This window comes from Neomonachus schauinslandi, chromosome 5 (assembly GCF_002201575.2).
Source record: "Neomonachus schauinslandi chromosome 5, ASM220157v2, whole genome shotgun sequence".
In the NCBI taxonomy this organism is placed as follows: Eukaryota; Metazoa; Chordata; class Mammalia; order Carnivora; family Phocidae; genus Neomonachus; species Neomonachus schauinslandi.
This window is the reverse complement of record NC_058407.1, coordinates 17,433,348-17,448,240: the sequence shown is the minus strand read 5'-3', so window position 1 is coordinate 17,448,240 and position 14,893 is coordinate 17,433,348. Positions and strand designations below refer to the sequence as shown.

General features: G+C 45.2%; 1 protein-coding gene across 3 annotated transcripts in view; it reads left to right on the top strand.

Moving 5' to 3' along the window:
* The window catches only part of CHST11 (carbohydrate sulfotransferase 11), a 259,142-nt gene extending 244,878 nt beyond the window's left edge, over positions 1–14,264 (top strand). For all 3 annotated transcript variants that reach the window (XM_021687589.1, XM_044915832.1, XM_021687590.1), the window contains exon 3: positions 12,749–14,264. In XM_021687589.1, the coding sequence (XP_021543264.1) occupies positions 12,749–13,603 (855 nt within the window). In that variant the 3' untranslated portion in view covers positions 13,604–14,264. The remainder of the gene's footprint in view (positions 1–12,748) is intronic.
* The last annotated feature ends 629 nt before the right edge of the window (positions 14,265–14,893 follow it).

The following is a 14,893-nucleotide window of genomic DNA, read 5'->3' as shown; positions in this document are numbered from 1 at the left end:
GACGAGCCCTTTTTGTGAGCAAACGTTCAGGAATTTCTCTGCCAGAAAGAAATGTGGTAGAATCACAGGGAATCAGATCATTGGGTTTCTCTCTCCTCCGGTTCTCAACTCGGCAGGATGATGGCAGGTGCAGCTGAGTTGTCGGGAGGGGTCTTGTATTAGGATTTTCAAGTGGAGAAACTGAGCCCAGGCCCAAGCTAACAGTTGTTAATGGCGGATTGCACCAGACCCCACTCACTTGAGGCCTCCAAATTTACCTTTTCCTCCGGGTTTCCATTTCTCTGCGTCTTCCCCACCAGGGCAGCAAAACGGAAGAGCTGCTCCTTCCCGTTGGGTTCTTAAGTCTGAAAGAAATTGTAACCACCACGGAAGATGTTTTAATTTAAAAGAAACCAGTTTTTCTTCCTTTTAAGATGAAACATCGTGAAGTTTTAAAGACTTTTTCAAACAGTCCCTCAGTTTGGTACTTAAACTAATTATAGATGCCTTTTTTAACCGTCCACATTAAAAATAGACATCTAAATGAGAACGCAGGACACAGCCCAGAGCCACTAGCCATGTTCACGACTTCTTAGAATCAGCCCTCCTCTGACCTAATTTATACTTTTGGGAGATCAAAGGAAGATGAAGGCGGTCCGGGCTGAGAGCGGAGGTGGGTCCAGGAGCCTCTTGGCAGCAGACGAGGAACCTGGGTTCTGTGTCCTGAGTTTGAGGGTAGCTGTGAGTTGGTGAGTTCCTCATAATAGAACCCTATGGTTCTCAAAGTGTGGTCCCTGGACCAGCAGCATCAGCAGCACCTGTGTTATGGGCTGGTGTCCCCCACCCCACCCCAAATTCACATGTTGAAATCAGAATGTAACCATGTTTGAAGCGAGGGCCTTTAAAGAGGTGATTATATTAAAATGAGGCCATTAGGGTGGGTTCTAATCCAATAGAACTGGTGTCCTCACAAGACGAGGAAGGGACACCAGAGGCAAGTGCGCACAGAGGGCATCCACGTGAGGAGGCAGCGAGAAGGCAGATGTCTGCAAGCCAAAAAGGGAGACCTCAGAGGAAATCACCCCTGCCTCCCAAAACTGTGAGAAATTTTCTTAATTAATTTCTTAATTAAGCCACCCAGTCTGGGGTATTTTGTTGTGGCAGCCCTAGCAAACTAACATGCCTGGGAACTTGCTAGAAATGCAGTCTCAGGCCCTGTCCCTGATCTACTGAATCAGAAACTGGAGGTGCAACCCAGCAAACTGTGTTTTAACAGTCACCTCCAGGTGACCCCCATGCATGCTAAAGGTTGGGAACCACTAACATAAGTATTCTCAATATGCGGTGGTAGCCCCCAAAAAGATGTCATGTGATTTGGCAGACTAGCTGTACTTCCAAATATAAACCTCTTTTACTAGGCTCTAGAGAAGTTCCAGTGTGTTCTTTAAATGGGATGGTGTATGTTAAAGTGTCCTGTAAATTCTGAAGCCGTTGATAGGCATGAGGTGCTCCTAGACCCACCTCCGCTCTCAGCCCAGACTCCCTTCCTCTTCCTTTGATCTCCCAAAAGTATAAATGAGGTCAGAGGAGGGCTGATTCTAAGGTGTAGAGTAGTAATACTAGCATTCTGTCAGTAGAAGAAAGTGGCCGTCCAAATACTCCGGCATGAGCCAACTGAATCCAAGAATCTCCCTCCTCCACTGAAATTTGAGTCCTTTAAAATCTGGTACATTTTCCACTCCAAGTAATTGGAATGACTCAGAACAAAAGCAAGGAGATTTAATCACATTTCCGTTTTGTCCCTGCTACTAGGAAGCCCACAACTAAATGAGGTTCTTAATCATGGCCCTCATAGTTAGCATATTTGCTTTTTCCTCTTTCAATGTTGTCCTTTGTTGTGTTCTCTTCAAATACCTTTGAGAAAGAAAAAAAGAAGTGGAAAGGGAGTGAAAGAGTAGAGAGACTGATCTCCCAGCTCAGACAATTATCAGATCCCCTGATAAAGACAGATAGATGTTCTCTTTCAGTGACGAAGGACCAAACTGTTCTTCATCAGTGAGTCCTCATCAGTCCCTTGTCTTCCCCTTGGAGAGTTCCCTAACTGATACTCAGGGAACCTGTTAGCTGCCCCCTGCTTGGAGGCAAGTGTGGAAGTGACATGACCAGATTTGCATTTTTTAAGGTTAGAAGTCACCATCTACCTGATCACAATTTCTCACATGCTATTGGTCCTAATAACAAGCATGGAGAGATCTGGAACTGGCCGGGCTGCCATCAGGAATCTCTCCTGCATCATCTTGGCCATGATGGGGCAGAGGGAGAGGGAGAAGGAGAGAAGCAGACTCCCCACTGAGCACAGAGCCCAGGGACGCAAGGCTGGATCTCACCACCCTGAGGTCATGACCTGAGCTGAAATCAAGAGTCAGATGCTTAACCGACTGAGCCACCCAGGGGCCCCTAAAATTATTGTAAGGTAAAAAAACAAACAATTTTGTGAAAAAATTGAACACTAGAGGGCCAGGTGAATTTCTTCCCCTGCAAGGGAGACTGGATATGACTCACATTTGAGAATGTGCTTAGTCTCTTGACCTGTGCCCCAAACCCTCCCGAGGGGCACTGGCCATACCTCGTTGCAGCAAGTGCACCATTTGTCACCTAAACTGTCATGGAGGAGAAGGAAATGGAAAGAGAAAGAAACCTCAAATACCACATTTCAAAGCCCCATTGAGTTAATTTTGTCTCTGCAACTGGATGTAAAATGACACCTTGGTATCGTTTCCATTTCTCATGGCTTTGTGGTCCTGAATGCGATATTAACTGACATGCTACCTCCCTGGAGATTCAGGGGGCCAGAGAATTGTCTACAACTGAAAAGAGCTAGGGGAAAAAAAAACTGGGGGAGATCCCTTGGTTTCTCTGCTCATTTAGTGATTTATTGCCTTCAAAAGAGTCTAAAGAGATTTGAACAGGCAAAACTGATGGGTCTTTTCTCCTTCCTAGTCCTTCCATTTCCTTTTGGATAGTTTGTTGTTGTTGTTGTTATTTGAATGGTATGAATGCTCCTCTTAAGGTGATGAATACTATCTGCTAAGAAGTTAGGAAATGGGAAACAAACTGAGGGTTGCTGGAGGGGAGGTGGTTGGGGGGGGATGGGGTAACTGGATGATGGGCATTAAGGAGGGCACATGATGTGATGAGCACTGGGTGTTACATGCAACTGACGAATCACTAAATTCTACCTCTGAAACTAATAATACACTATATGTTAACTAAATTTAACTTAAATAAAAAAATTTTTTTTAAAGTCAGGAAATGCAAGTCAGAACTTTTCATATTCAAAATATTAATTGACTTCCATGACTTAGAACTGCCTGCAACAAAATTATAGGGCTGGTGAAAATTGTCTTTGGGATTCCTGGCCCTCTCTTTTGGGTTTCTTTTTTTTCTTTCATAAAAAAAAAAAAACGCCTACATATTAACTGCCCTCCTCGTACCATACCTTGTCCAAATTCTGCACTAGACTTGATCTTATTTTCCAAATGCTGAACCCATACCTGATTTGATTGATTTAATTGACATCCCTGCAGAGGAGGTGGTAGTATCCCCATTTTGCAGCCTAGAGAACAGAGGCTCAGAAGGTTAATGGTCTTGCCCAAAGGAGATCAAGCCCAGATTGTCTGTTTTCAAATCTCATCCTCTCTCTTACTAGTGCTCTAAGGCCCTTTTCTTATTTTGCTATGTAAAACTATCCTCTTACATAATGCTAATCTTCTCTTATACATTAATACTCTGTATCAATTTGCTCAAAGTTATTGACTGAAGCCTTGGCTCTTGTATTCATTTCCTAGGGCTACTAGGTAGACCCTTCTTGCCTCTTGCCGGCTTTTGGATGGTGCTGACAGTCTTTGGCATCTTGTAGTTGGTAGATGCATCACTCCAACCTCTACCTCTGTCATCACATGGCCTTCTCTCTGATTGTCTCAGAGTCTCTGTTTTCTCTTCTAATTAGGACACCAATCTTTGGATTAGAGCCCACCCTAATATATGACCTCAACTAATTGCATCTGTAAAATACCTATTTCCAAGTAAGGTCCCATTCTGAGGTTCCAGGTGGACATGAATTTTGAGGGGGGGGGCGGGGACAGTATTCATCCTAGTACAACCTTTATTAAGGAATGTTCTGGCATCCATGAACATTTGGGAAGTTTCATTTGCTACACAGGGACCTTCCTGCTTTCATATCACATTTCCCTAAAGAGATTATTAACTGATTCAGTCATCACATCCAATATTTATTGAGCATCTGCTATGTGACTGGCACTTTTTTAAGCACTGAAGACACAGCCATGGGAAGACAAAGTCCACACTAAATGGCACTTCTGTTGGACAGGGAGAACCTTATGCCATTGTGCTATGAAAGGCAGCCCTTCAGGAGAACAAAGTGTAGGAACTACAAAGTTTCATACCTGGCCCCAGACCTTGCTCATCATTGCTTCCACCACATTCGACTAGTCAGCAACTCCCAGTGGGGTGGAGTCATGGAGCTGGAGGAGGAGACTCTGCTTCTTGATGGGAAGAGTGACAGTGTAGCATCGCAAAGGGATCTCACCACCCTCCCTATCAGGAGAGCACTAATGATCCCTCTGCTCTTTCTGGTAGTTTGTGAGGCTAAAAGTAGTGAGAGAATCTCCTTACTCTTCACACATGGAATTCTCATTAGAATTAGCATGGTCTTGGTTTGCTTCATTCCCTTGAGTGTGGAAATTTCCAGTGGTGATAGCATCTAATTCAGAGAATTACCAGGAAGATTAGAGATGATATATTAAAATAACCTGTGAAGAAGCCTTAGAGTAGCTCCCCCTACTATCTGTTGTTGACTCATGCTGTCTGATGATCACCACTGTCCTGGAGACCATGAGAGGAGGCAGATACAGAGCTCTTAATGTAGGATGTAATGATTTCCTCTGGCGGCCACCAGGTCATCCCTCAGGTCTCCAGTAAACTCAGCAAATTTCCTAATTTAGTCCCATCCCAGTTTCCCTGTGAATGTTTTAGGATGAACTGTAGAGATTGTGCTTCATTGGAAACTCAGGGCCAGCCTCTTGGGTCATACCCAGGTTCATGGTTTTACTGACTTGGCTGTCCAGGTGGTTGGGGGGTAGGGTGGGGTGTTCACTAATCCCTCTGCATTCTCAGAACTCAGGCCACCCATAGCCTGGCCTGGTGTGGGGCAGTGGTTCTGGGGCTCAGAGTCTCTGTGAAGCAAGTGGCCACCAGTCTTGAGAAAAACCAAGCATGAACTAGATGGTGGGGGGCAGGGGGTAAAGGATGCTTAATGCAGTGGCTGTCCAGAGGAGAGAATGATTCTTCCACTTGTGTGGCAAGGGAATACACTGGAACTTGAAGGACTGTCAGGTTTATACCAGCAAAAATGGAAAGGGGAGAATCCCAAATGAGAATGGTTGGGCACAAAGGGAAAAAAAATAGGACTTCTGGGGAAGATGGCAGAGTAGGAGGATCTTAGGCTCACCTTGTCCCACGGATATACCTAGATGACATGACACCCACAGTCAGTGTAAATAACCCAGAAAATGACCCAAAGACTGGCAGAACAGACTCCCCACAGCTAAAGGTAGAAAAGAGGCCACATCAAAAATGGTGGGAAGGGCAGAGATATGGTCAGGAACCACATTGATCTGGGACACTGTCCATGGGAGGGAAGGACACTGCAAACACAGAAAAGGGAGAGGAGCAGACCCCACACGGGCTCCCCAGGCACAGGGGACCTGCATTGGGAAGACAAACCCCAGTAACATTTGACTTTGAAAACCAGAGGGACTTAGCTCCATGAGTTCTTACAATCATTGGGGCTTAACACTTAGAACTTTAAAAAATAGCAGACTCAGCTCTAGGAGAGCCAGAGGGTAATAAGAAACTGAGGCCTCCCCAACCCCCTTAAAGAGACATATAACAAACAACCCTGCTGAGATATAGCATAGAACCAGCAGCTTTAAAAAACGCCTGGGGTATACAGGAAGGCAGTAAATATACAAATATGTTTAGTAATCTCAGGGTGTGTGCTGGAGAGGCAGGGATCTTTAGGAGACTTCTCCAAAAACAAAAGAGCTGGTGGGCACTATTTCCCTCCCTGCCCCCTGGCTTAGATGCATGGACATCTGCAGGAACCAGCGTAGCATGAACACTCTCAACGTAGCTTGCTAACAGTGCCCCAGCCCCACGTTCTCCTGCTGGCCTGTCCTGTCCAACCCAGCATCAGCAGGAGTCCATCCACAGTGGTGCCACAAGCCTGGCAGTGTGCAAGCAGCCCCGACAGGAACCAGCATCGCTCCAAAGTGCCTCCTTCCCTGTGGCGAGGAGATGATAACCACACGTGCCAGTCTGACTGCAGCCCCAGCAATGGGCTGGGGTGGGGGGGCAACATTGGTCCGCAGGCTTTGCCCACCAATGAACGCTTCTCAAGGGACAACACAAGGAGAGTCCCTGCAGTTTGGTGCTGCTGGAACTCCGGCAAATGCCTGGTCTGACCCAGCTCAAGCCCAAGGCAGCCCCAGACTGGCCCCTTAACAACACAGGGACCAAGCATGCCCACAGCAGATCAAGAGAGCCATTGCAGATGAATGCACTGGAGGCAAAGTGGCTCAGCCACAATAGTAAGGCATGTGCAGTACACACAGGAGACCCCCCCCCCCCCCGCCCGAAGTGCCAGGTCCTGGTGAACAGGGAGCATCGCACTGAAGGGCACTACAGGACCTCTTCTTCGTAAGGCCACTACTCTCGAGAGCAAGAGATTTTCCTAATCCATAGAAACAGCCACAGAGAGTTAGACAAAATGAGGAGACAGAGGAATGTGTCCCACATGAAAGAACAGGACAAAAATCACAGCAAGAGAGCTAAACAAAACGGAGATCAGCCATATGGCTGGTAGAGAATTTAAAGTAATGGTCATAAAGAAACTCACTGGACTTAAGAGTGGAGGATCTCGGACTCTCAACAAAGAGAAAATGAAGAATACAATGCCTAAGATTAAAAATACACTAGAGGGAATAAATGCAGACTAGAGGAAGCAGAAGAACAGATCAGCAAGCTGGAGGACAGAGTAAGGGAAAGCAGTCAAGCTGAACAGGAGAAAGAGAAAAGAAGAATAGAAAGTGAGAATGGGTTAAGGGAACTCAGTGATACAATCCAGCATAACATTTGCATTATAGGAATCCCAGAAGAGGGAAAAAGGGGGTCAGAATATTTATCTGAAGAAATAATAGCTGAAAACTTCCCTAATCTGGGGAAGGAAATAGATATCCAGATTCAAGAGGCACAGAGATCCCTCTCAGCAAAATCAACCCAAGGAGGTCCACACCAAGACACATAGTAATTAAAATGGCAAAAAGTAGTGATAAAGAGAGAATGTTCAAAGCAGCAAGAGAAAAGAAAGCAGTTACAGAGAAGGAAAACCCCATAAGGCTGATTTTTTTTTTTTCAGCAGAAACTTTGCAGGCCAGAAGGGAGTCACATGATATATTCAACATGCTGAAAGAAAAAACTACATCCAAGAACACTCTACCCAGCAAGGTTATCATGAGACTAGAGGGAGAGGTAAAGAGTTTCCCAAACAAAAGTTAAAGAAATTCATCACCACTAAACCAGCCTTACAAGAAATGTTAAAGGGGATTCTTTGAACCAAAACCAGAAAAAGACACAAAAAAAAGAGAACTACAGGCCAATATCTCTGATGAACATAGATGCAAAAATCCTCAATAAAATACTAGCAAACCAAATCCAACAATACATTAAAAAAAATAATTCACCACAATCAAATGGGATTTATTCCCAGGATGCAAGGGTGATTCAATATTTGCAAATCAATCAACATAATACATCACATCAATTTAATAGAAAGGATAAGAACCATATATGATCGTTTCCATAGATGTAGAAAAAGCATTTGACAAAGTACAACATCCATTCATGATAAAAACCCCAATAAAGTAGGTTTAGAAGGAATATATCTCAACATACTAAAGGCCGTATATGACAAACCCACAGCTAACATGCTCAATGGTGAAAAACTCAGAGCTTTTCCCCTAAGATCAGGAACAAGACAAGGATGCCCACTCTCACCACTTTGATTCAACATACTACTGGAAGTGTCAGCCACAGCAGTCAGACAAGAGAAGGAAATAAAAAGCATCCACATTAGTAAAGAAGTAGTAAACCTGTCACTATTTGCAGATGACATGATACTATATATAGAAAACCCTTAAGACTCCACCAAAAAACTACTGGAACTGATAGACAAATTCAGTAAAGTTTTAGGATATAAAATCAATATACAGAAATCTGTTGCATTTCTATATGCTAATAATGAAGCGGCAGAAAGAGAAATTAAGATACCAATCCTATTTACTACTGCACCAAAAAGAGTAAAATACCTAGGAATAAACCTAACCAAAGAAGTGAAAGACCTGTACTCTGAAAACTATAAAACACTGATGAAAGAAATTAAATATGACAAACAACTGGAAAGATATTTCATGCTTGGGGATTAGGAGAACAGATATTGTTAATGTCCATACTACCCAAAGCAATCTACAGATATAATACAATCCCTATCAAAATACCAACAGACTTTTTCACAGAACTAGAACAAACAATCCTAAAGTGTGTATGGAACCACAAAAGACCCTGAGTAGCCAAAGCAATCTTGAAAAAGAACAAAACTGGAGGCTTCAGAATCCCAGATTTCAAGATATACTACAAAGCTGTAATAATCAAAGCTGGCACAAAAATAGACACATAGAGAGCCCATGATTATATGCTCAATTAGTCTATGACAAAGGAGGCCAGAATATGCAATGGGAAGGACAGTCTCTTCAACAAATGGTGTTGGGAAAACTGGACAGCTACATGCAAAAGAATGAAACTGGACCACTTTCTCCCACCATACACAAAAATAAACTCAATATGGATGAAAGACCTAAATGTGAGACCTGAAACCATAATCCTAGAAGAGAGCACAGGCAGTAATATCTCTGACATCAGCTGTAGCAACTTTTTTTCTAGATATGTCTCCTCAGGCAAGGGAAAGCAAAGCAAAAATATACTTTGGGGACTACAGCAAAAAAGAAAAAAAAAGAAGAAGAAAAAGCTCTGACACAGATGTAGTGAAAAGAAGGGCCACATGCACCCCAATGTTCATAGCAGTAATGTCCACAATAGCCAGACTGTGGAAAGAGCCGAGATGCTCTTCAACAGATGAATGGATAAACAAGATGTGGTCCATATATACAATGGAATATTACTCAGCCATCAGAAATAAATACCCAACTTTACATCAACATGGATGGGACTGGAGGAGATTATGCTAAGTGAAATAAGTCAAGCAGAGAAAGTCAATTATCATATGGTTTCAGTTATTTGTGGAATATAAGGAATAGCATGGAGGATATTAGGAGAAGGAAGGGAAAAATGAAGGGGGCGGAAATCGGAAGAAGAGATGAACCATGAGAGACTATGGACTCAGAAAAAAGCTGAAGGTTTTAGAGGGGAGGGGGGAGGGGGGATGGGTTAGCCCAGTGATGGGGATTAAGGAGGACACATACTGCATGGAGCACTGGGTGTTATACGAAAACAATGAATCGTGGATCACAGCATCGAAAACTGGTGGTATATTGTATGGCGACTAACATAACATAATAAAATAAAATAAAAAAAAAAAGCTATGTAAGCAAAGGAAACAACAAAACTAAAAGACAACCTACTGAATGGGAGAAGATATTTGCAAATGATACATCCGATAAGGGGTTAATATCCAAAATACATGAAGAATTTCTATAAAACGCCACCACAAAAACCAAATAATCCACTTAAAAATGGACAGGAGACATGAACAGACATTTCTCCAAAGAAGACAAACAGATGGCCAACAGACATTTGAAAAGACGCTCAACATCATTCACCATCTGGGAAATACAAATCAAAACCACAGTGACATATCACCTCACACCTGTCAATTGCTAAAAGCACAAGAAACAAGTGTTGGCGAGGATGTGGAGAAAAAGGAACCCTCGTGCACTGTTGGTGGGAATGCAAAGTGGTGCAGCCACTGTGGAAAACAGTATGGAAGTCACTCAAAATGTTAAAAACAGAGTTACCATATGATCTGGTAATTGCACTACTGGGTATTTACCCAAAGAATATGAAAACACTAGTTCAAAAAGATACATGCACCCCTATGTTTATTGCAGCATTATTTACAATAGCCAAGATATGCAAACAGCCTAAGTGTCTAAAGATAGACGAATGGATAAAGAAGATGTGTTTGATACACACACACACACACGCACGCACAATGGAATTTTTCAAGGATAAAATCTTGCCATTTGCGACAACACGGCTGGATCTACTGGGTATTATGCTAAGTGAAAGAAGTCAGAGAAAGGGGCACCTGGGTGGCTCAGTCGGTTAAGCGGCTGCCTTCGGCTCAGGTCATGATCCTGGAGTCCCAGGATCGAGTCCTGCATCGGGCTCCCTGCTCGGCAGGGAGCCTGCTTCTCCCTCTGACCCTCCCCCCTCTCATGTGCTCTTTCTCTCTCTCTCATTCTCTCTGTCTCAGATAAATAAATAAAATTTTTAAAAAAAAAAAAAGTCAGAGAAAGACAAATACCATATGATTTCACCCATATGTGGGATTTAAGAAACAAAACAAGAAAGAGGTGAACACACTCCTAAATATAGAGAACTGGTGGTTACCAGAGGGGAGGAGTGTGGGGAGTGAAATAGGTGAAGGGGATCAAGGGTACGCTTATGATGAGCACTGAGTAATGTATAGAATTACTGAATCAATACTGAATACAACTGAATACAATTGTGTATCTGAAACAAATCAATATATTGTATATCCTGCACCAGATGCGGCACGAGGTATATTGTATACACCACGGTATATATATATATATAGTAATATACCACTGTATGTTAATTATATTGGGATTTAAATTTTTTTAATTAAAAAACAAAGGGAAAAGAGTGAATCATTGATTTCTCTGGAGCTCCCTTTAGTTCTGAACAGGGGAGGAGTAGGAACGGGACTGGAAAGGTAGGTTGGTGCGGGACTATGGAGGACGTCAAAGACAAGCGCGTGGACGGGCTCCGTGTTCTTGGGGCAGGAAGGCAACCAGGACACCATGTCCTCTGCAGCCCCAGACCAGCTATTCCATAGCTGTGGTGCGCCAGTTTCTGTATAGCTTTAACCATAATTAATATCAATGTCCTTGATATTTAAAGGAAGAGCCACTTTGCGCATTCAGGAGGGGAGATGGAGGCACGGCCTTAAGCAACAACGGTAGGGTTGTCAGCACACCAGGGCGGTGAGGTGTGCTGTTTCCTACTCTAGGTGGACTCTAAGGACTGGCTCCCAGTATATGGCCTGTGAGGAGAAACTTTTGTTTCTAGAATTTAGAGGAGCACACACACATCTTCCCTTTGGGCCCTTTTGAGGCCGCCAGCTCTCTCTCTGGTCTGATGCCTCCTTGACTGTAAGCCCTTTAGGAGAATGTTCTGTCTCCCAAGGGTGCTGAGCTGAGTGCTGTACACTGTGAGGTCTGGACAGATGTTTGAATGGATGCATCAGTGGATGAATATGGCAGAGAAGAAAAGCTTGAGGGTAATAAAAGGGTAGTAAATGCCAATACCCATATATTTGGGTTTGAAACGATAGAATCTAGACTCACACTGCTTTATGCACCAAAGCAAATGTACCGACTGAGGTCACAAAAGTCCAGGAGTTGAGGGGTCTGGTCTCAGCAATGTGTGGACCCAGGTATCAAGGTGACGTCACGGGGAGTACGTCCCTCTGTCTGCTCATCTCTTTGTACCCTCCCTTCCCAGTCTAGCTCTCCCTGCATGGTGGCCTTCCTCCCTGTCCCCAAGCTCCAGGCTGCCATTCTCACAGCACAGCTGCTTGAGAGGGAAAAGGAACTAACTGGGAATGGAAGAAAGTGGGTTCCCAGGGGAACATCAAGGCACTGGCACCAGAAGACGCACAAGGCAACAGATGTTCACAGTGATAGGCTTGTAGAGAAATTGGATCCCCTTGCTTTAAAGTAGATCGATCAAATGCCAGAGTCCCCATCCTTCAATCAAGAAGATGGGAGTGCTGGACCTCAGGGTAGAGTGCAAAGTCGGCGGCCTTGGTTACCAGGAGGACCCGAGTTTGAATACGGAGTCGGTTGCTCACTGTGTGATCTCAAGCTGGTGACTTAACCTCTCTGAGCCTCAGTTCCCTCTTTCTTAACAGCTAGCCGGTCAGCTCCATAAGGGCAGTTACCTCCTTGTATTTTTTATGGCCGCATCCCCAGTGCCTGGCAGCAGGCTTCCTGGCAACGGGGGCGGGTCCTTGATACTGTTAAATCAACCCCGTTTCTAGGTGGTTGTACAGGGAGAAGAAAAACAGCCAACGCAAAGCCCACTAGTAAAATGCCAGGCAGTTAGAGGGTGATGCCTAAGCTACAGACTTGATCATTACTATTACTCCACAACGGAAACATGGTGGAACAAAGAACCGAAAGAGTCGAGGCAGCTGGGGTGGAGAATTAGGAAGGAGGACCCGCCACTTCGGTCGTGGGCTGGCTGTGCCCAGGGTGGGGGTGGGGGTGGGGGGCACCGCGCTGGCCGTCGCGGTTGTGGACGCGGCCCAAGGGCCCATCTCCCGCGCCCGCACTGAATCCGTGTTCCTCTTGTGTCCCCTCTGCAGCTGGAGCTCTCGAACACCGCCGTCCTGCACCAGATGAGGCGCGACCAGGTCACGGACACCTGTCGCGCCAACAGCGCCCTGAGCCGCAAGCGGCGGGTGCTGACCCCCAGCGACCTGAAGCACCTGGTGGTGGACGAGGACCACGAGCTCATCTACTGCTACGTGCCCAAGGTGGCGTGCACCAACTGGAAGCGGCTCATGATGGTGCTCACCGGGCGGGGCAAGTACAGCGACCCCATGGAGATCCCGGCCAGCGAGGCGCACGTGGCGGCCAACCTCAAGACCCTGAACCAGTACAGCATCCCAGAAATCAACCACCGCTTGAAAAGCTACATGAAGTTCCTGTTCGTGCGCGAGCCCTTCGAGCGCCTGGTGTCGGCCTACCGCAACAAGTTCACGCAGAAGTACAACACGTCCTTCCACAAGCGCTACGGCACCAAGATCATCCGGCGGCAGCGCAAGAATGCCACGCAGGAGGCACTGCGGAGGGGTGACGACGTGCGCTTCGAGGAGTTCGTGGCCTATCTCGTCGACCCGCACACGCAGCGCGAGGAGCCCTTCAACGAGCACTGGCAGACCGTGCACTCGCTCTGCCACCCGTGCCACATCCACTACGACCTCGTGGGCAAGTACGAGACGCTCGAGGAGGACTCCAACTACGTCCTGCGGCTGGCGGGCGTGGGCAGCTACCTGAAGTTCCCCACCTACGCCAAGTCTACGAGAACTACTGACGAGATGACCACAGAGTTCTTCCAGAACATCAGCTCCGAGCACCAAACGCAGCTGTACGAAGTCTACAAACTCGATTTTTTAATGTTCAATTACTCAGTGCCAAGCTACCTGAAGTTGGAATAAAGGGGGCATGGGGAGAGGGGAGAGAATCGTGCTTTTTAATTTAAGATTTTTATTTGTCAAAAGAAATTATATGGATATTGGGTTATTTTGTAAAGTAATATTTCTTTGGGGAATGATGCTGCGAGCAGCATGGTTGAGAATTATTTAAAATCCTTAGTAGGGAAGGACGGCTGTCTTTGCAGGGGAATAGGATGGGTGTCCTTGTGCTTAGACGTGAATACCTGCAACACTGCCTCAGAGGTTTCCTTGTGCTCTGGTGAATTCCACGGATTGTGCGTCCCAGAAATTCTAATTAATATTATTTATCGTTATTTAAACATGGTCTCTGTGTAGATTTCTTTCTGTGGCAGCAAGATCCTAATGTCTTTGCAGAAGAAATGTGTGTTTTTGTTCTGTGCTTGCTACAAGCTCATTCTGGGGCATGAATGTTCTCCTCACTAACTGCTCACAGAGTTAACTGTGTGATAACCCTTGTGATGTCTGTTGATACCACCCTTCTTGGAAATCGGTGAGAAATAAATAGAAAAAGGCACCTTTGCAAGGGACTGATTCCAAACAGATTCCAAGCAACCCAAGAGTCTGTTGCGCTAAGAAAAAAAAAGAAAATGTGATTTTTTTTTTTTTAACCCAAGGAGAAGAGCTGAGTGTAGTTTTTTTTTTTCTTTTCCACCAGAATTAGCAGTCTGATAAAATAGGCTTTTCTACAGAAATTTTTAACTGGCAGTGCCAGTTGTAATAGTGAAGTGGCTGTTACTTTATAGTCAACAAGTATTTATTGAGCAACTACTATGTGCTGGGCCTAATTGTAGGCCCGGCGGATAGAGCATGGAACAAAACCAATGGTCTCGGCCCTCAAGAAGCTTTATGTGGACACAGTTTCCAGCTCGACAATTAGCAAACCCCTCATATTCATGGACGTTACATGAGGTTTGGACCATTTTGAACAACCCCAGAAGGCCCATGACCCCTACAGATTTGCGTTTTTCTCTGGCCCAAATTTGAAAAACACACACTTAGAACAGGCCACTTGGTGAGTAATCCAGGCTCATCACCCAACACAAGAGAAGACAAAAGTGTTTCCCATCATGTGTCCACTCCAATGGATTGGTAGTGTCCGCCTTTAAGCCCCAGAACAGATTCGCCAGGCACAGCATGGAGGGGGGCTGTCACTGATTAGTGATGTCTGCCTTGGCGGGGAGGGAAGGGGGATCATTCGCCAATGCCTCTTCCTGTCCCGTCAGCCCCGGCACCCACGCCTCCGCGTGGAAGTGTTCTCTCCTCTTTGCCATG